The 20,962-nt window shown below is 42.8% G+C and overlaps 1 protein-coding gene across 1 annotated transcript; it reads left to right on the plus strand.

Annotated features, from left to right (window-relative positions):
- The first annotated feature begins 1,087 nt into the window (after positions 1 to 1,087).
- On the plus strand, positions 1,088 to 5,228 carry LOC127301030 (uncharacterized). The gene is made up of 2 exons (XM_051331240.2): positions 1,088 to 1,344; positions 4,815 to 5,228. The coding sequence occupies exons 1-2, from the start codon at positions 1,197 to 1,199 to the stop codon at positions 4,910 to 4,912; spliced, it is 246 nt and encodes an 81-aa protein (XP_051187200.1). The 5' UTR covers positions 1,088 to 1,196; the 3' UTR covers positions 4,913 to 5,228.
- The last annotated feature ends 15,734 nt before the right edge of the window (positions 5,229 to 20,962 follow it).

Raw genomic sequence — 20,962 nt, forward strand, 5'->3', positions numbered from 1 at the left:
TGGCTTCAAAGTTCTGAAATCTCCACTTGCAGCGTCTTCTTCAATCCTCACATGTTGGCTGCCATCTCCATGCACGATCATGCTCCAAAGCTTGTCCCTCTTGTCCATGCTAGGTCCATCATTCCTAAGAGTTACAAACATATCTGGTTTATGCAACATCATATTCTCATGTATGTGAGAAATAGTTCCGAGAAACGAAAGTACCTGATAGTTAAGTTGTTTGGCACGGGTTCGAGTGATTGGTCCTTGTATTTGTGTGGCTGTAGGTACAACGGTTGTATCAATAGATGTGATGTCCTCATCAGACGTAGTGCATCGTCACCCTCCAATGCCAAGCCAACGCTACAACTAGCCACTTGGAACGAGTACCATCACCATTTACTACCATGGGACCGCTCTATTCAGGATGTAAATGTGATCCTACCAATATCACACTAGTTCATTTGTAGAATTTTAGTTGAAAATTTTAGTTCAAAATCTGAACTAGAAATCACCAAATGAACTACAGTTGAATATTGGCGGGATCACATTTGACATCTTAGTGCCCATGTACTACCTCAATTTCTGTGAATAAAACACGCTTGCATCTCAAGATGAACTTTGACTAAAAGAATTGGGTAACACTATATTGATTATATAATACATAATTAGTACCATTAGATTTATATTACCACTTTGAATGATGTTGTTTCCTCCGCTCTCTTTTAATTGACTAGGATTTGTACTAAATCATCGTCAATCCCTCAAAAAAAAACTTCGTCAATTAATCCCTCAAAAAAAATCCTCCTCAATTAAAAGAAATCAGAGGGAGTAATTTTATACCAATAATCTGTGTATATTGGGACCAATTCTTGGTCAAATCTATGTCTTGAAATAGTGCGAGCCTTATTTTTTATTGAACTAGAGGTTCCTTATGAATTGACTTGTCTTTAATCAAAACTCAAGAAACTTCTACAGTACGTATACTAGGTAAAGGCAGCAGGTGTACTGTACTGTATTTGTGAGCGTTGTACTGTGTTCTATGTTTCGAAAAAATGTAGCAGGGCCCGAGAGCCAATACACGGGAAGGTTAAAATGGGAAAACTGGGAAGAAGAAAAGAAACCCGAAAACACAACTCGAAGTCGTAGCCCATCTCGCAGTCGCACGCACCAACTTCCCACAGCATATACAGGCGGCGGCGGCGGCGGCGACGGCGATGGGAGGCGAGACAACCGGTTCCGGTGGCGCGGGGTTCCGCGCCCGGATAGACCACTTCCTGTACAGCGGAGAGAAGAAGCACGTCGTCGCGGGCATCGCCATCTTCGGCGCCATTTTCGGGGTGCCATGGTACTTCATGACCCGAGGTATTAAATCCTTTCCTGCACACAAAAAACCCTAATCATTAGCTCCCCAACCTTTTCTTAGTACTGTGATGAGTCGGCGAATTCACATAGGCCAGAGTCCTATTACGCATTCCTATTTGGTGTGCAGCTCTCGTTGAGAACTAGGGTTTGGTACACGTGTTGCTGATGCTGTCTTAACTCCGACTGTGAGGGGAAATATTAGCCTTGTTCCGTGGTAGTGGCATTTCGATTCAGTTGCTGAGTGAAATAACTGTTCTTAGGGGTCGCTAGTGGGGTATCTTTTTGAGAAATCACTGTGTTTTGATTCGATCATGATCAACGAGTGAGTGTCTGAATGAAGAATCTTATTACTGGATTATTCGAGATTTTATCACTTAACGCCATAAGTTGAGGATTTTTTATCACAGAACCACAACCCTAATATTTTTATTCACAAAACACCAACCTTTGAGGTAATTGTTTCACAAAACACATTAACTTGTAGTTAGCCCATTTGACAAATAATTAGCATGTTGGTCTGCTCCAGCGTAACACCATGGACGATCTAACAGACAGGTATGTCTCGAACCAACTCAAAACCTGGCACACCGGCAGTGTGGCCTCCCTGGATTGGGAGCGGCGACACTGGCGGGTGAGGCGCTGCACCGTTTGGCGTGGAGCCGAACGTCCTGCCATCAGACCGGTGATGGCGGCTCTCCGGCGACGAGGCATTCGGCAAGACTACGAAGCCAGCACCTATCTGAATCCAACGCCTAGAGCGCCTTGCAGTTTCTCCAATTTCCGATAGGAACTTTGCAATAGATGATTTTCTGTCCAATTTAGTGTAACTAGCTCCAGCTTGAGCATGTTTGGTTTGCTCCTGGTGCATGGTTCGATCTTTGGTTTTCTCCTGTCTGAGCGTGTTTGGTTCATCCTCTTGTAATGAATTGATGGTCGGTGTTCTCTTAGCCTGCGCGCTGCAGCCCCCACCACCTGTGCCGGATCGATTGGAGGCTGCCTCTTCCACATACCCTACATGGTCAAGGCCTCTGGCTTCAAATCCTTCGAGGAATGGGTCGCCAATCCCCGCCACCAGTCCTAACCCCGCCGCTGGCTCACCTCCTTCCCAGCTCGCCGCCCGTCTCTGGGTTGGCCATTGTTCGCCATCTCTACCTCGAGGAGAAGCTTGGGCAGAGAAGGGGAATTGGTTCAACTGAACCAGTTTGGTGTCAGTGGGCCCAAAATTACTAATAGGCCCAAACCAGCTAAATGGAGATTATGTCTTTTGTGAAACAATTACCCCAAAGGCTGGTGTATTGTGGAAAAAAAAAATCCAAGAGTTCTGGTTCTGTGATAAAAATTCCCCAACTTGTGGTTTTAAGTGATAAAATCTCGGATTATTCAAAGCCCAACCACACCAACTCTGGGATAAAGGGTTAGTAAACAAATTGTGAAGTTATAAAATCAGAGTACGAGACTGATATTACTTGAGGTCGCTCGGGCAGGCATACCTTCCTGTTTGATGATACCCATATCATTTTTGCACCTTATTTCAAACAGTCAGAACATCTGTGGGTTATTTAGCAATTAGCATCACGAGGCAGTTTAGCACAGAAAACACACACTCCCTCTGTTCGTAAATAGTTGATAAGAGTCTGCAATATACTACAACTTTGACCGATCTTTTTCAGATGAATATGCTAATATTTGTTTATAAATAGTATTGTCAAATATTTTCCATTACAAATCTTAATATCTTATAGTATTAGTTCACGTAATGAAACTAATTCTCTTATATATACTATGAGTCAAAGTTAGGACGTTTGATTTCACACATTTTAGGATGTCATCTGTTTACGGAAGGAGGTAGTATGTGTATGCACTATGCACTTGAGATACTGCCTCAGGCTTCCTTTCCAGCATGTTCATCTGAACCATGAAAGAGAAAACTAGTTTTGTGGGTTCACCTTTATCATTTGATTGTCAATCAAGTAGAGTATGCATTGTTGTAAAATTATGCCTTACTCAGTTTACCATTGCGCCTTGATTTATTAACCCTGTAAGGAAATCTACAACCTCCCATAATATGAGGGCTTGGCCATTCTGTGTACAGATGATTGAACAACCACGTCTGATTTACCTGTAAATTATAGGGTGGTATGTCGTAAATGTATAGTTTTACCAGTAAACCATAGTACCATATACATTCTTTATTATCTACCTTGGTTTCTGTAAGTGTCTCGTGTGTAGTGTATTATATGCACCTGATCAGCAATTCATGTCCTACTCTCTGTAAAAAAAGGTCCCATTTACAATTTTACAGTATGTTTGGCTAGCCAAAATTTTGGTTGCCCAAGAGTTGGCCAGCATTGGAAAAAAAAAAGTAGAGTGGGCAAAGAGCCATTGAAATGCCAAAAAAAATTGGTAACCATCCTACAAAGACCAATTTTGTGGTCATAGCCATAAAATTGGTAGGGTGAGCTTTTGCCACCATCCAAACATACACATGATCACTTCTAGTGCAGCAGAACGGTGTATTTTCAGGCTGGGATAATGCGTAGCACTGTCAGCTGCCCAAACATCTGCAATTTGAATCTCTTGGAAGGGTTGGAAGGTGCAGAAGAATATAAAGTCTAGTTAAGATTGGATATGCTGTGGTCTAGAATGGGTTATATAGATTGGTTAATTTTTCTATTGGATTTTGATGTGCTGCTGTTGCTCTATCTCTGATATTATTGTGGTGGAAAGGGCAAGATGTTTAGATATGTGTATTATGTTTGAGAACATGTGCATTATGTCTGTCTTATTTGGTTCGCAGGCTCCGCCTTGTAAATTGAGGTGGTAGGCACAGTGATGATGCAGTATTGCTGCCATATTTCATTTGTTAGTATATGTTGGAACAATATAAGTTAGCTTTACTTTCTGGTTGCCATTATTGGATATATAGTTTTTTATCCAGGTCTATATGCATGCGACTTCTTTTATCTTTTCAGTTGTTGCCAATTGCTTAGTGTCTACTGCATTCCACCGTGCTCAGTGTTAAGTAGGAACCCAGTTACAAGTTTGATTTCCTTATCCTCACTGCAACTGCTCATTTTTGTATTACTCGTTGAAGTTTAACTTGTCTCCCGTGTTTACACGATTGTAGATGTAAGCTGTGGAATTAAAAACCTAGTGTTGATAACAATAGCTATGATGCTTTGACCTGTTCCGTGATAGTGGTATAGTAAGTTTAAACATAGGATCGTAGTACACATACCTCCATATTATTAGGGTAATTTTCTGGGCTCGTAACTAAAATATATCAGATAGAAATGAGTTACAATCCTATCTGATCGTCCAAATGATGCTTTGGCAATCAGATCATTAGTCTGCCTGCTTAAGAAAGCATTTTTTTTTGGTAAAACCAACAAGGAAATCACTACATTTTCAGTTACTCCGTTTGTTACTGGAAAACTGGCTCTGATTACAATATATCACATTGATTTCAGGAGCAAAGCATGATTCCCATCAAGATTACATGGAACGAGCTAACAAGGCGAGATCGGAGAGGCTTTCTTCCGGACAGCCATCACCAGTGAAAGAATGAAGCAGCCATCTCCTTGGGCCCCCCAGATTGCCGAATCTCTGCATGCAGTTTTGGTTACGAATCTGAAGGCTTATATTGTGTCAAATAAACAGACCATCTCAGTTCCTCGTTTCGGCAGCTACAGAAACATAGCGGTAATGTAACAGGGTAGAAATTTTTGTTAACGGGAACCTTAAGAGTAACCGTTTTTGCTATTCTACCAGGAGATGATCGATAATTCACCAGACTGACGCTCTACAGTGTAGAGCTGACTGGAAGAATGTGCATGTTCTTCTGGACATTAGTATTTCCGGTGCTTATGATCCACCGGTATGCCTCTCGGTGACGATAACGAGCATTTAGCTATACGGGTATATGGGCTGCAGGAGGAGAGCAGCGATGGTTTTGCAGACGCGTCGCCAAGACGACCTCGTACACTCCAGGACGCGGTTGCCGTTGTCAGTAGAACTGGTGTGAGGGCATCTCCAACGGGGCCAGGCGGAAAATGCGTCTGATACCACCTTCAGCGGGGCGACGCATCGTGACCGGGCTGTTTGCAGCAATGCGTCGCGGCGGACGTTGCGCGGATGGCCCAAGTGACCGCTCGCTTCTCCATCGGGTTCGAGGGCATCGCTTTCGCGTCTGCATCGCAGGCTTCACCATCAATGTCGCGTCTGCCTCTTCTGAGCGCGCACTAGCGGGCGGCGGCTGAACTTCTGCGCCGCATTCAATGGCATCTCGTTTCCCCCGCGGGCCGGCCTTAAGAGCATCTCCAGCCGCGTCCCCCAAAGGGATTTGGGGCGCGCCGGACAAAAAATGCGTTCCAGCCGCGTCCCCCAAATCCCATTTTTGTCCGGCGCGGTCCGATACGGTGTCCGGTGCCCCGAGCCCGTCCTCGTCCCACAGGGGACGCACCGGGGACGCCGGACACACCGAAAAGCGAGGCGAACCGACGCGGGCCCGGTGCGTCAGCGGCTCAGTGAAAAATCGTCTCCCACTCCCGCCAAATCCCGCCCCTCCCGCCATATCCCGCCGCGCATTTCTGGCCTCCCCCGCCGCCGATTCATTTCTCCTTTCCCCGCCGATTTGTTTCTCCCTCCCGCCGTCCACCCGCCGCCGCTACCTTCTTCCCATTCCATGACGCCGCCGGTAGCCCCCAAGAAGATGGCCAAGAAAGCGGTCAAGAAGCCGCCGGGCAATGCGACGAAAGGGGCGAAAGCACCGTTCGCGAAGCCGCGGAAGGCACCGGCCCCGAAGAAGAAGCCGGAAGGATGGACCGATGATCAGTGGCATGAAGACTGTCTGCGCCGGAAGATGTCGACGGCGGAGCGGAAAGGACGGAGGGCGGCGGACCAGGAGAAGAAGGCTCTAGCGGCGCGCCAGCACCAGCACTTAATGGCCGGGTGTCTCGCCGCCACCAACGCGAGCCCATATAGTACGAACGTGCCGGTGTACGTTCCGGGAGTCTTCTCTCCGTCGGCATCCGCCTTCTACAACGACGGCCCCTCCGGCACTCCCGGGTGCGTGACGCCTAACTTGTCGCCGCACTACCCGGATGCGCTGCCGCATGGCGGCTTCAACCCCAACAACCTCTACTCCCCGGCGTATGAGCAGCGCGAGCCAGGACCCGGTGCGGACGGCGACCCTTTCGCTGGCCACAGGGGGCCGCTCGAATTCGACGGCGCCGGTGCTGAGGGTGCTGAGGACGATGAAGACGAGGAAGAGGCAGACGATGAAGAGGAGGGGGTGGAGGACGAGGACGACGACGACGAAGAGGGCGGCGAGGAAGAAGACGAGGAGGGTGCCGGTGACGATGATCTCGTGGAGGTCGACGCGGACGGCGTGAAGAAGAAAAAGAAGAAGAAGGCGTCGGGCACACGAGGCCCCAAGTGGACGGCTTTGGAGGATCTTTGTCTGTGCGAGTCGTAGGCGACGGTGAGCCATGACTCCATCATCGGCGCCAACCAAAAACACGGGAAGTATTGGGCGAGAATCAAGGCCGAGTTCGATGAGCGCAAGCTCATCAAGGGCGACTACAACAAAGTGACAATGAAGAGGACCCAAAAGGCAATGTCGACGCGATGGGCCATTGCTGCTTGTGACGGTAAAGCACACATCCGTTGGGAACCCCAAGAGGAAGGTATGATGCGTACAGCGGCAAGTTTTTCCCTCAGTAAGAAACCAAGGTTATCGAACCAGTAGGAGCCAAGAAGCACGCTGAAGGTTGATGGCGGCGGAGTGTAGTGCGGCGCAACACCAGGGATTCCGGCGCCAACGTGGAACCTGCACAACACAACCAAGATACTTTTCCCCAACTAAACAGTGAGGTTGTCAATCTCACCGGCTTGCTGTAACAAAGGATTAGATGTATAGTGTGGATGATGATGTTTGCAGAAAACAGTAGAACGAGTATTGCAGTAGATTGTATTCGATGTAAAAGAATGGACCGGGGTCCACAGTTCACTAGTGGTGTCTCTCCCATAAGAAATAGCATATTGGGTGAACAAATTACAGTTGGGCAATTGACAAATAAAGAGGGCATGACCATGCATATACATGTTATGATGAGTAGTGTGAAATTCAATTGGGCATTACGACAAAGTACATAGACCGCTATCCAGCATGCATCTATGCCTAAAAAGTCCACCTTCAGGTTATCATCCGAACCCCCTCCAGTATTAAGTTGCAAACAACAGACAATTGCATTAAGTATGGTGCGTAATGTAATCAACAAATACATCCTTAGACATAGCATTGATGTTTTATCCCTAGTGGCAACAACATATCCACAACCTTAGAACTTTCTGTCACTATCCCAGATTTAATGGAGGCATGAACCCACTATCGAGCATAAATACTCCCTCTTGGAGTTACAAGTAACGACTTGGCCAGAGCCTCTACTAATAACGGAGAGCATGCAAGATCATAAACAACACATAGATGATAGATTGATAATCAACATAACATAGCATTCATTATTCATCGGATCCCAACAAATGCAACATGTAGCATTACAAATAGATGATCTTGATCATGTTAGGCAGCTCACAAGATCCAACAATGATAGCACAATTAGGAGAAGACGACCATCTAGCTACTGCTATGGACCCATAGTCCAGGGGTGAACTACTCACACATCACTCCGGAGGCGACCATGGCGGTGAAGAGTCCTCCGGGAGATGATTCCCCTCTCCGGCAGGGTGCCGGAGGCGATCTCCTGAATCCCCCCGAGATGGGATTGGCGGCGGCGGCATCTCTGGAAGGTTTTCCGTATCGTGGCTCTCGGTACTGGAGTTATTATCGACGAAGGCTTCTTATAGACGGAGAGGTAGGGTTAGGGGCGACGCGAGGGGCCCACACAACAGGGCCGCGCGGCCAGGGCTTGGGCCGCGCCGCCCTGGCGTGTCGCCGCCTCGTCGCCCCACTTCGTTTCCATTTCGGACTTCTGGAAGCTTCGTGAAAAAATAAGATCCTGGGCGTTGATTTCGTCCAATTCCGAGAATATTTCCTTACTAGGATTTCTGAAACCAAAAACAGCAGAAAACAGCAACTGGCTCTTCGACATCTTGTTAATAGGTTAGTGCCGGAAAATGCATAAATATGACATAAAGTATGTATAAAACATGTGAGTATCATCAATAAAGTAGCATGGAACATAAGAAATTATAGATACGTTTGAGACGTATCAAGCATCCCCAAGCTTAGTTCCTACTCGTCCCGAGTAGGTAAACGATAACAAGATAATTTCTGAAGTGACATGCTATGATAATCTTGATCAATACTATTGTAAGCACATGTAATGAATGCAGCGATCCGAAGCAATGGTAAAGACAATGAGTAAACAATTGAATCATATAGCAAAGACTTTTCATGAATAGTACTTTCAAAACAAGCATCGATAAGTCTTGCATAAGAGTTAACTCATAAAGCAATAAATTCAAAGTAAAGGCATTGAAGCAACACAAAGGAAGATTAAGTTTCAGCGGTTGCTTTCAACTTATAACATGTATATCTCATGGATATTGTCAACATAAAGTAATATAACAAGTGCAATATGCAAGTATGTAGGAATCAATGCACAGTTAACACAAGTGTTTGCTTCTAAGACAGAAGAAAATAGGTAAACTGACTCAACATAAAAGTAGAAGAAAGGCCCTTCGCAGAGGGAAGCATTGATTGCTATATTTGTGCTAGAGCTTTTATTTTGAAAACAAGAAACAATTTTGTCAACGGTAGTAATAAAGCATATGTATTATGTAAATTATATCCTACAAGTTGCAAGCCTCATGCATAGTATACCAATAGTGCCCGCACCTTGTCCTAATTAGCTCGGATTAACATGGATTATCATCGCAATACATATGTTTTAACCAAGTATCACAAAGGGGTACCTCTATGCCGCCTGTACAAAGGTCTAAGGAGAAAGCTCGCATTGGATTTCTCGCTTTCGATTATTCTCAACTTAGACATCCATACCGGGACAACATAGACAACAGATAATGGACTCCTCTTTAATGCATAAGCATTCAACAACAAATAATATTCTCATAAGAGATTGAGGATTGTTGTCCAAAACTGAAACTTCCACCATGGGTCATGGCTTTAGTTAGCGGCCCAATGTTCTTTTCTAACAATATGCATGCTCTAACCATTCAACTCATGATAAATCTCCCTTACTTCAGACAAGACGAACATGCGTAGCAACCCACATGATATTCAACAAAGTGTTGATGGCGTCCCCAGGAACATGGTTATCGCTCAACAAGCAACTTAATAAGAAATAAGATACATAAGTACATATTCAATACCACAATAGTTTTTAGGCTATTTGTCCCGTGAGCTATATATTGCAAAGACAAAGAATGGAAATTTAAAGGTAGCACTCAAGCAATTTACTTTGGAATGGCGGAGAAATACCATGTAGTAGGTAGTGGTGGACACAAGTAGCATAGTGTTTGGCTTAAGGATTTTGGATGCATGAGAAGTATTCCCTCTCAATACAAGGCTTAGGCTAGCAAGGTTATTTGAAACAAACACAAGTATGAACCGGTACAGCAAAACTCACATAAAAGACATATTGCAAGCATTATAAGACTCTACACCGTCTTCCTTGTTGTTCGACCCTTACTAGAAAATATCTAGACCTTAGAGAGACCAATCATGCAAACCAAATTTTAGCAAGCTCTATGTATTTCTTCACTAATAGGTGCAAAGTATATGATGCAAGAGCTTAAACATGAGCACAACAATTGCCAAGTATCACATTATTCAAGATATTATACCATTTACCACATGTAGCATTTCCCGTTTCCAACCATATAACAATTTAACGAAGCAGTTCAAACCTTCGCCATGAACATTATGAGTAAAGCTAAGGACATATTTGTCCATATGAAACAGCGGAGCGTGTCTCTCTCCCACACAATGAATGCTAGGATCCCAATTTATTCAAACAAAACAAAAATAAAAACATACAGACGCTCCAAGTAAAGCACATAAGATGTGATGGAATAAAAATATAGTTTCATTAGAGGAACCTGATAATGTTGTCGATGAAGAAGGGGATGCCTTGGGCATCCCCAAGCTTAGATGCTTGAGTATTCTTGAAATATGCAGGGATGAACCACCGGGGCATCCCCAAGCTTAGAGCTTTCACTCTCCTTGATCATATTGTATCATCCTCCTCTCTTGATCCTTGAAAACTTCCTCCACACCAAACTCAAAACAACTCATTAGAGGGTTAGTGCATAATAAAAATTCACATGTTCAGAGGTGACATAATCATTCTTAACACTTCTGGACATTGCACAAAGCTACTGAAAGTTAATGGAATAAAGAAATCCATCAAGCATAGCAAAACATGCAATGTGAAATAAAAGGCAGAATCTGTCAAAACAGAACAGTCCGTAAAGACGAATTTTTTAGGTGCACCAGACTTGCTCAAATGAAAATGCTCAAATTGAATGAAAGTTGCGTACATATCTGAGGATCACTCACGTAAATTGGCAAAATTTTCTGAGTTACCTACAGAGACTACTGCTCAAATTCGTGACAGCAAGAAATCTGTTTCTGCGCAGTAATCCAAATCTAGTATGAACCTTACTATCAAAGACTTTACTTAGCACAACAATGCAATAAAATTAAGATAAGAAGAGGTTGCTACAGTAGTAACAACTTCCAAGACTCAAATATAAAACAAAAGTACTGTAGTAAAATCATGGGTTGTCTCCCATAAGCGCTTTTCTTTAACGCCTTTCAGCTAGGCGCAGAAAGTGTGTATCAAGTAGCATCAAGAGACGAAGCATCAACATCATAATTTGTCACATTAGGTATCTTAGATGCTCCGTTATCTGTAGTGGTATTAAGAGCTTTATCAATTTTAGGCCTATAATGGTTTTTTTTTGTTTAGGCATCTTAGAGACATACATGAACTTTTGCTCCTTACCCACATAAGCTTTCTCCTTAAACTTAATAGAAGAAAAAGTTGAACCCAAGGTTCCCATAGCCTCTTCAAGTTCACTAATCCTTTGGGTTTGATTATCATGAATAGCACAATCTTCTAAGATGGCAATTCTCTCATTAATTCCACCTAGAGATTTATCAAGTTTATCAGTGCTATCAAGTAATACTCCCAAATTAGTCTCAATACTTGGAAGGTTTTGCTCTATGGTCTCCAACTTTTTCATGACATCTTCAAGAGAGATTTCAATTTTAACTTTATTAATAGGTGGTATTCCAAATAGACTGTCAATAATGCAACTAGCTTCTAAAGCAGGAGTCCCTAGGAAATTACCTCCCGCAAGGCAATCAAGAACATACCTATTCCAGCTAGAGATACCAACATAAAAATTCCTGAGTAGGATAGTGGTGGAGTGTTTCTTAGTGCACCTATTATGAGCATCACTAATTCTATACCAAGCATCTTTTAAACATTCTCCCCCTTGTTGCTTAAACGAACGAACTTCAACTTCAGGATTACTCATTTTAGCAATAGTAAATAAAGCAAACTAGATAAAGTATATGCAAGTAACTAATTTTTTTTTGTGTTTTTAATATGGAGAACGCAAACAAGATAATAAATAAAGTAAAGCTAGCAACTAATTTTTTTGTGTTTTGTTTTAGTGCAGCAAACAAAGTAGTAAATAAAAATAAAGCAAGACAAAAAAACAAAGTAAAGAGATTGGAAGTGGAGACTCCCCTTGCAGCGTGTCTTGATCTCCCCGGCAACGGCGCCAGAAAAAGCTTGCTGCTTGTGATGGTAAAGCACACGTCCGTTGGGAACTCCAAGAGGAAGGTATGATGCGTACAACGGCAAGTTTTTCCCTCAGTAAGAAACCAAGGTTATCGAACCAGTAGGAGCCAAGAAGCACGTTGAAGGTTGATGGCGGCGGAGTGTAGTGCGACGCAACACCAGGGATTCCGGCGCCAACGTGGAACCTGCACAACACAACCAAGATACTTTGCCCCAACTTAACAGTGAGGTTGTCAATCTCACCGGCTTGCTGTAACAAAGGATTAGATGTATAGTGTGGATGATGATGTTTGCAGAAAACAGTAGAACGAGTATTGCAGTAGATTGTATTCGATGTAAAAGAATGGACCGGGGTCCACAGTTCACTAGTGGTGTCTCTCCCATAAGAAATAGCATGTTGGGTGAACAAATTACAGTTGGGCAATTGACAAATAAAGAGGGCATGACCATGCACATACATGTTATGATGAGTAGTGTGAAATTCAATTGGGCATTACGACAAAGTACATAGACCGCTATCCAGCATGCATCTATGCCTAAAAAGTCCACCTTCAGGTTATCATCCGAACCCCCTCCAGTATTAAGTTGCAAACTGAAGGAGATATGCCCAAGAGGCAATAATAAAAGTTGTTATTATATATCTTTATGTTTATGATAAATGTTTATATATCATGCTATAATTGTATTAACCGAAACATTTGTACATGTGTGATATGTAGACAACAAAGAGTCCCTAGTATGCCTCTTAACTAGCTTGTTGATTAATGGATGATTAGTTTCATAATCATGAACATTGGATGTTATTAATAACAAGGTTATATCATTATATGAATGATGTAATGGACACACCCAATTAAGCATAGCATAAGATCACGTCATTGAGTTATTTGCTATAAGCTTTCGATACATAGTTACCTAGTCCTTATGACCATAAGATCATGTAAATCACTTATACCGGAAAGGTACTTTGATTACACCAAACGCCACTGCGTAAATGGGTGGTTATAAAGGTGGGATTAAGTATCCGGAAAGTATGAGTTGAGGCATATGGATCAACAGTGGGATTTGTCCATCCCGATGACGGATAGATATACTCTGGGCCCTCTCGGTGGAATGTCGTCTAATGTCTTGCAAGCATATGAATAAGTTCATAAGAGACCACATACCACGGTACGAGTAAAGAGTACTTGTCAGGAGACGAGGTTGAACAAGGTATAGAGTGATACCGATGATCAAACCTCGGACAAGTAAAATATCGCGTGACAAAGGGAATTGGTATCGTATGTGAATGGTTCATTCGATCACTGAAGTCATCGTTGAATATGTGGGAGCCATTATGGATCTCCAGATCCCGCTATTGGTTATTGGTCGGAGTGAGTACTCAACCATGTCCGCATAGTTCGCGAACCGTAGGGTGACACACTTAAGGTTTGATGTTGAAATGGTAGAACTTGAATATGGAATGGAGTTCGAATATTTGTTCGGAGTCCCGGATGAGATCCCGGACATCACGAGGAGTTCCGGAATGGTCCGGAGAATAAGATTCATATATAGGAAGTCATATTCCAAGTTTGGAAATGATCCGGTGCATTTATGGCAGGTTCTAGAAGGTTCTAGAAAAGTCCGGAAGAAATCACCATGGAAAGTAGAGTCCCGGAGGGACTCCACCTTGCATGGCCAGCCAACCCTAAAGGGGAGGAGTCCAAGGTGGACTCCCCAAGGGTGGCCGGCCAACCCCCCTCATGGAAGGGGGGAATCCCACCCCAAGTGGGATTCCCACCTTGGGTAGGTTTCCCTACACATGGAAGGTTTTTGGTTCGGGTCTTATTCGAAGACTTGTAGTCCAACACTTGGGGCTTCCACCTATATAATGAGGGGCCTAGGAGAGGGGGCTGACCACAACACCACCATGGCCGCACCCCTCAAGGCTGCCCTAGCCGGCGCCCCCTCTCCCAAACCCTAGCAGTTCCCTCCTACCTCTCTCTCCCACATAGCTTAGGCGAAGCTCTGTCGGAGATCTCCACCACCACCGCCACCATGCCGTCGTGCTGCCAGGATTCCAAGGAGGATCTACTACTTCCGCTGCCCGCTGGAACGGGGAGAAGGACGTCGTCTTCATCAACACCGAACGTGTGACCGAGTACGGAGGTGCTGCCCGATCGTGGCACCGTGATCAAGATCTTCTACGCGCTTTTGCAAGCGGCAAGTGATCGTCTACCACAGCAATAAGAGCCTACTCTTATAGGCTTTGGAAATCTTCAAGGGTTAGTCTCGTTCATCCCCTCGTTGCTCCCATCTTCTAGATTGCATCTTGGCTTGGATTGCGTTCTCGCGGTAGGAAATTTTTTGTTTTCTATGCAACGAATCCCTACAATGGTATCAGAGCCGTGTCTATGCATAGATGGTTGCACAAGTAGAACACAATGGTTTTGTGGGCGTTGATGCTCTTGTTGTCTTTAGTTTGAGTACTTTGCATCTTTGTGGCATAGTGGGATGAAGCGGCCCGGACTAACTTTACATGACCGCGTTCATGAGACTTGTTCCTCGTTCGACATGCAACTTGTATTGCATAAGAGGCTTTGCGGGTGTCTGTCTCTCCTACTATAGTGAAGATTCAATTTACTCTTCTATTGACAACACTAGTATCACCGTTGTGGTTCATGTTCGTAGGTAGATTAGATCTCTCTCGAAAACCCTAAACCACATAAAATATGCAAACCAAATTAGAGACGTCTAACTTGTTTTTGCAGGGTTTGGTGATATGATATGGCCATAATGTGATGATGAATATGTATGAGATGATCATTATTGTATTGTGGCAACCGGCAGGAGCCTTATGGTTGTCTTTAAATTTCATGTTGAGTAGTATTTCAAAGTAGTTGTAATAGTTGCTACATGAGGTGAACAACCATGAAGACGGCGCCATGGACCTTGACGCTACGCCGACGATGATGGAGATCATGCCCGTTGATGATGGAGATCATGTCCGTGTTTTGGAGATGAAGATCGAAGGCGCAAAGACTAAAGGGCCATATCATATCACATATGAATTGCATGTGATGTTAATCCTTTATGCATCTTATTTTGCTTAGAACGCGACGGTAGCATTATAAGATGATCCCTCACATTAATATCAAGATAATAAAGTGTTCTCCCCTCGTATGCACCGTTGCATTGTTTGACGTTTTGAAGCATCTCGTGATGATCGGGTGTGATAAACTCAACATACAACGGGTGTAAGCCATGTTGCACACGCGGAATACTTGGGTTTGCTTGACGAGCCTAGCATGTACAGACATGGTCTCGGGACAACGGAAACCGAAAGGTTGAACATGAGTCATATGGATGATATGATCAACATGTTGATGTTCACCATTGAAGCTACATCATCTCACGTGATGATCGGTTTTGGTGTAGTGGAGATCGTGTACCACTTAACAACTATGAGGGATGTTGTATTAAGTGGGAGTTCATTAGTAATTAGATTAAAACATGAACTAATTATCATAAACATAGTCTGAGTAGTATTTTGAATTAATTTTGTAGTATTGGCATCCGTTTTCTACCATGCGCTAGTCTTGTAATTGAGATAGAAATACTGTTAAGTCTGATAAGAAACTTTACGGACTGGTACCGTATTGTTAAAGAATCAAGAAATGATTAAGTCCTATTGCAAACTTTTAGTAAACCTCACATTGTTGATTCAAAGAGTTGTGGTTTCAATTAGTACCTAAATTTATCTTGTCTCCGTAAAACTTGAAGTTCAAATCTGTTTGAAAAATAAGGAGCTGAAAATTTAGTTTTCAGAAATAATCAAGGTATGAGATATATGTGATATCTAAGACCTTATTGCAAGATGATAGAATATATTTTGGTGAGACTACATAAATTCATAAGTTTTATGGGAATGTACGAAGGTTGAAGACGCAAGGCGTCCCAATCCTCCAACTATTGGGGCACTAACGATATTCGCATATCCATGAAGTGATTGTCCTTAGTATGCACCGTTGCTAAGACTCGTCGTTTCGAAGCATCACGTGATGATCGGGTGTTATAGATTCTACGTGTGCTTACAACGGGTACAAGCCAGATTTGCACATGCGAATACTAAGGTTAAACTTTACGAGCCTAGCATGTACAGACATGGTCTCGAAAATTTGTCATGATATGATGGATAAAATTATGAGTGAAATTGTTCATCATATTAAAAGGTTATTAATAGAGAAATCCGGAACACTTGTCATATGATGATCAACTTCAAAGTAAGAACCTCAAGGTTATTGGTATTTGACCAACAAACCTAGAAGTTATTGATGTTGAAGTGTTTTTCTGAATAATGAGGAAAGCTAAAGAGAAAGCGCAAAAGATATTTTGGCGAGAAAGAAAGAAAAGACTAGAAAGTCTAGCTCGTGTGTATATAAATGATATACATGTTATGGTTGTATTCCTAGTTAGGTCACACTATGAAATTCTTGGGTATTAGTACTATATTGGTTGGTATGAAGTGTCATACAAAACAACACAATACAAGAATACAATGGCCTAAGTGACTGACAAGGAATATGATAGGAATACACGTCTGGAACAAAATAAAGTGTTATTATGTTCGTCGTTGGCATTCTATCTAGCCCTTAGAATTTATAATAAAGAACTTAATAATTGTTATTTTGCTCTGGTCAAATGAAAACAATGAGTTGTTCAAATTATGACATTACTCCATGTACGATGGATAAGTTATTATAAATCTTAATGGTGAAACACACATACATAACACTGACGCTAAAATGCCATAAGGCAAATGATTTGAATTCCACGTATTTGTGGAACCGCCATTTAGGTCATGTTAGAAAGGAACGCATGAAGGAACTCCATGCAAATGGATTTTGGAGTCATTTGATTTTTGAATCATTTGGCGCTTGCAAATCTTTTCTAAAGAGAATGATTAAAATACCGTTCATAGGCCAAGAGTTGAACGGGCAACTAACTTAGTGAAAAATACATGATGATGTATGTGGTTCACTGGGCATAGTTGTGTGCGGGAGATTCTTCTACTTCATGAAAACTTTCAACAATGAATTGAGTATATATATGTGGATATATTTGATAAGGAAGAAGTTTGAAACATTTGAATGGATTCAAATAAATTTCAGCATGAAGTGGAAATCATCGTAATAGAAAAGTCAAATATCTATGATTGGATCATGGTGAAAATATTTGAATTACGAGTTTTAGCGAACATCTAAGAGAGTCATGAAATTGTTCTACAACTCACATTTCTTGGAGCATCATAATGATGATATAGTATCCGAGAGATGTATCCAAGCCTTGTTGGATTAATGATGAGATAAAATATTATGACGCCATTATATTTTTGTGGATTATGCTTTAGTGACTACCGCTTTTACACTGAATAGAGCATCATCATGATCCGTAGAAATGACACCATACGAGTTATGGCATGGGTATAAACCCTAATAGTCCTTTCTTTAAATTTTGGTCTAAAAGTTAACAACCAAAATCGGATGAATGTCTTTGTTGGTTATCCCAAAGAATTGATTGGGAATTATTTCCACTATGAAGTAAACGACAAAAGTGTTTGTTAATGTTACTTGCTTATTTCCAAGAAATTGTTTTCTAGCGAAGTATTTGAGTGGGAGAACAATAGAACTTGATAAGGTTTATGAACCTGAGCATAATGATCAGAGTAGCGCAGCATCGGAAATTGGTTCCGGAAGCGACCATGACGAACATGGCTCCCATGACTACAAAGTGTTTTAGCCATGGAGATCGAAGTACATATTGAACCTTGTAGGTATGGTTTACTTTGTGATCAAATAAATGATTTGTGAACAAAGGATTGATTTTGAACAATGATAAACCAACTACAAACAAAGAAGTTATGATGGGCCCTGACTCCGTTAAAATGGCTATATGCCATGAAATCCAAGATAGATAAATACTTTTTGAAAGTAAATGGATCTATAAAATTGATGGACTTGGATGGAATATCCTTAAAGAAGCTCGACTTGTCGAAAAATTGTTTACGACAAAGTGAAGGAGATATGCCCAAGAGGCAATAATAAAAATGGTTATTATATATCTTTATGTTTATGATAAATGTTTATATATCATGCTATAATTGTATTAACCGAAACATTAGTACATGTGTGATATGTAGACAACAAAGAGTCCCTAGTATGCCTCTTAACTAGCTTGTTGATTAATGGATGATTAGTTTCATAATCATGAACATTGGATGTTATTAATAACAAGGTTATATCATTATATGAATGATGTAATGGACACACCCAATTAAGCATAGCATAAGATCACGTCATTGAGTTATTTGCTATAAGCTTTCGATACATAGTTACCTAGTCCTTATGACCATGAGATCACGTAAATCACTTATACCGAAAAGGTACTTTGATTACACCAAACGCCACTGCGTAAATGGGTGGTTATAAAGGTGGGATTAAGTATCCGGAAAGTATGAGTTGAGGCATATGGATCAAAAGTGGGATTTGTCCATCCCGATGACGGATAGATATACTCTGGGCCCTCTCGGTGGAATGTCGTCTAATGTCTTGCAAGCATATGAATAAGTTCATAAGAGACCACATACCACGGTACGAGTAAAGAGTACTTGTCAGGAGACGAGGTTGAACAAGGTATAGAGTGATACCGATGATCAAACCTCGGACAAGTAAAATATCGCGTGACAAAGGGAATTGGTATCGTATGTGAATGGTTCATTCGATCACTGAAGTCATCGTTGAATATGTGGGAGCCATTATGGATCTCCAGATCCCGCTATTGGTTATTGGTCGGAGTGAGTACTCAACCATGTCCGCATAGTTCGCGAACCGTAGGGTGACACACTTAAGGTTTAATGTTGAAATGGTAGAACTTGAATATGGAATGGAGTTCGAATATTTGTTCAGAGTCCCGGATGAGATCCCGGACATCACGAGGAGTTCCGGAATGGTCCGAAGAATAAGATTCATATATAGGAAGTCATATTCCAAGTTTGGAAATGATCCGGTGCATTTATGGCAGGTTCTAGAAGGTTCTAGAAAAGTCCGGAAGAAATCACCATGGAAAGTAGAGTCCCGGAGGGACTCCACCTTGCATGGCCAGCCAACCCTAAAGGGGAGGAGTCCAAGGTGGACTCCCCAAGGGTGGCCGGCCAACCCCCCTCATGGAAGGGGGGAATCCCACCCCAAGTGGGATTCCCACCTTGGGTAGGTTTCCCTACACATGGAAGGTTTTTTTGGTTCGGGTCTTATTCGAAGACTTGTAGTCCAACACTTGGGGCTTCCACCTATATAATGAGGGGCATAGGAGAGGGGGCTGACCACCACAAGCCCATAGCTTGGCCGCACCCATAGGTGGCCGGCCACCCCCTCTCCCAAACCCTAGCCGCCCCCTCTCTCCTCCTCTTCTCCCGCACGCTTAGCGAAGCTCCCCCGGAGATCTCCACCGCCACCGCCACCACGCCGTCGTGCTGCCGGATTCAAGGAGGAGCTACTACTTCTGCTGCCCGCTGGAATGGGGAGAAGGACGTCGTCTTCATCAACACCGAACGTGTGACCGAGTACGGAGGTGCTGCCCGATTGTGGCACCGTGATCAAGATCTTTTACGCGCTTTTGCAAGCGGCAAGTGATCGTCTGCCGCAGCAATAAGAGCCTACTCTTATAGGCTTTGGAAATCTTCAAGGGTTAGTCTTGATCATCCCCTCGTTGCTCCTGTCTTCTAGATTGCATCTTGGCTTGGATTGCGTTCCCGCGGTAGGAAATTTTTTGTTTTCTATGCAACGTTATCCTACAGTGGTATCAGAGCCGTGTCTATGCATAGATGGTTGCACGAGTAGAACACAATGGTTTTGTGGGCGTTGATGCTCTTGTTATCTTTAGTTTGAGTACTTTGCATCTTTGTGGCATAGTGGGATGAAGCGGCTCAGACTAACTTTACATGACCGCGTTCATGAGACTTGTTCCTCGTTCGACATGCAACTTGTATTGCATAAGAGGCTTTGCGGGTGTCTGTCTCTCCTACTATAGTGAAGATTCAATTTACTCTTCTATTGACAACACTAGTATCACCGTTGTGGTTCATGTTCGTAGGTAGATTAGATCTTACTCGAAAACCCTAAACCACGTAAAATATGCAAACCAAATTAGAGACGTCTAACTTGTTTTTGCAGGGTTTGGTAATGTGATATGGCCATAATGTGATGATGAATATGTATGAGATGATCATTATTGTATTGTGGCAACCGGCAGGAGCCTTATGGTTGTCTTTAAATTTCATGTTGAGTAGTTTTTCAAAGTAGTTGTAATAGTTGCTACATGAGGTGAACAACCATGAAGACGACGCCATGAACCTTGACGCTACGCCAACGATGATGGAGATCATGCCCGTTGATGATGGAGATCATGTCCGTGCTTTGGAGATGAAGATCGAAGGCGCAAAGACTAAAGGGCCATATCATATCACATATGAATTGCATGTGATGTTAATCCTTTATGCATCTTATTTTGCTTAGAACGCGACGGTAGCATTATAAGATGATCCCTCACATTAATATCAAGATAATAAAGTGTTCTCCCCTCGTATGCACCGTTGCATTGTTTGACGTTTTGAAGCATCTCGTGATGATCGGGTGTGATAAACTCAACATACAACGGGTGTAAGCCATGTTGCACACGCGGAATACTTGGGTTTGCTTGACGAGCCTAGCATGTACAGACATGGCCTCGGGACAACGGAAACCGAAAGGTTGAACATGAGTCATATGGATGATATGATCAACATG

This window comes from Lolium perenne, chromosome 7 (assembly GCF_019359855.2).
Source record: "Lolium perenne isolate Kyuss_39 chromosome 7, Kyuss_2.0, whole genome shotgun sequence".
Classification (NCBI taxonomy): Eukaryota; Viridiplantae; Streptophyta; class Magnoliopsida; order Poales; family Poaceae; genus Lolium; species Lolium perenne.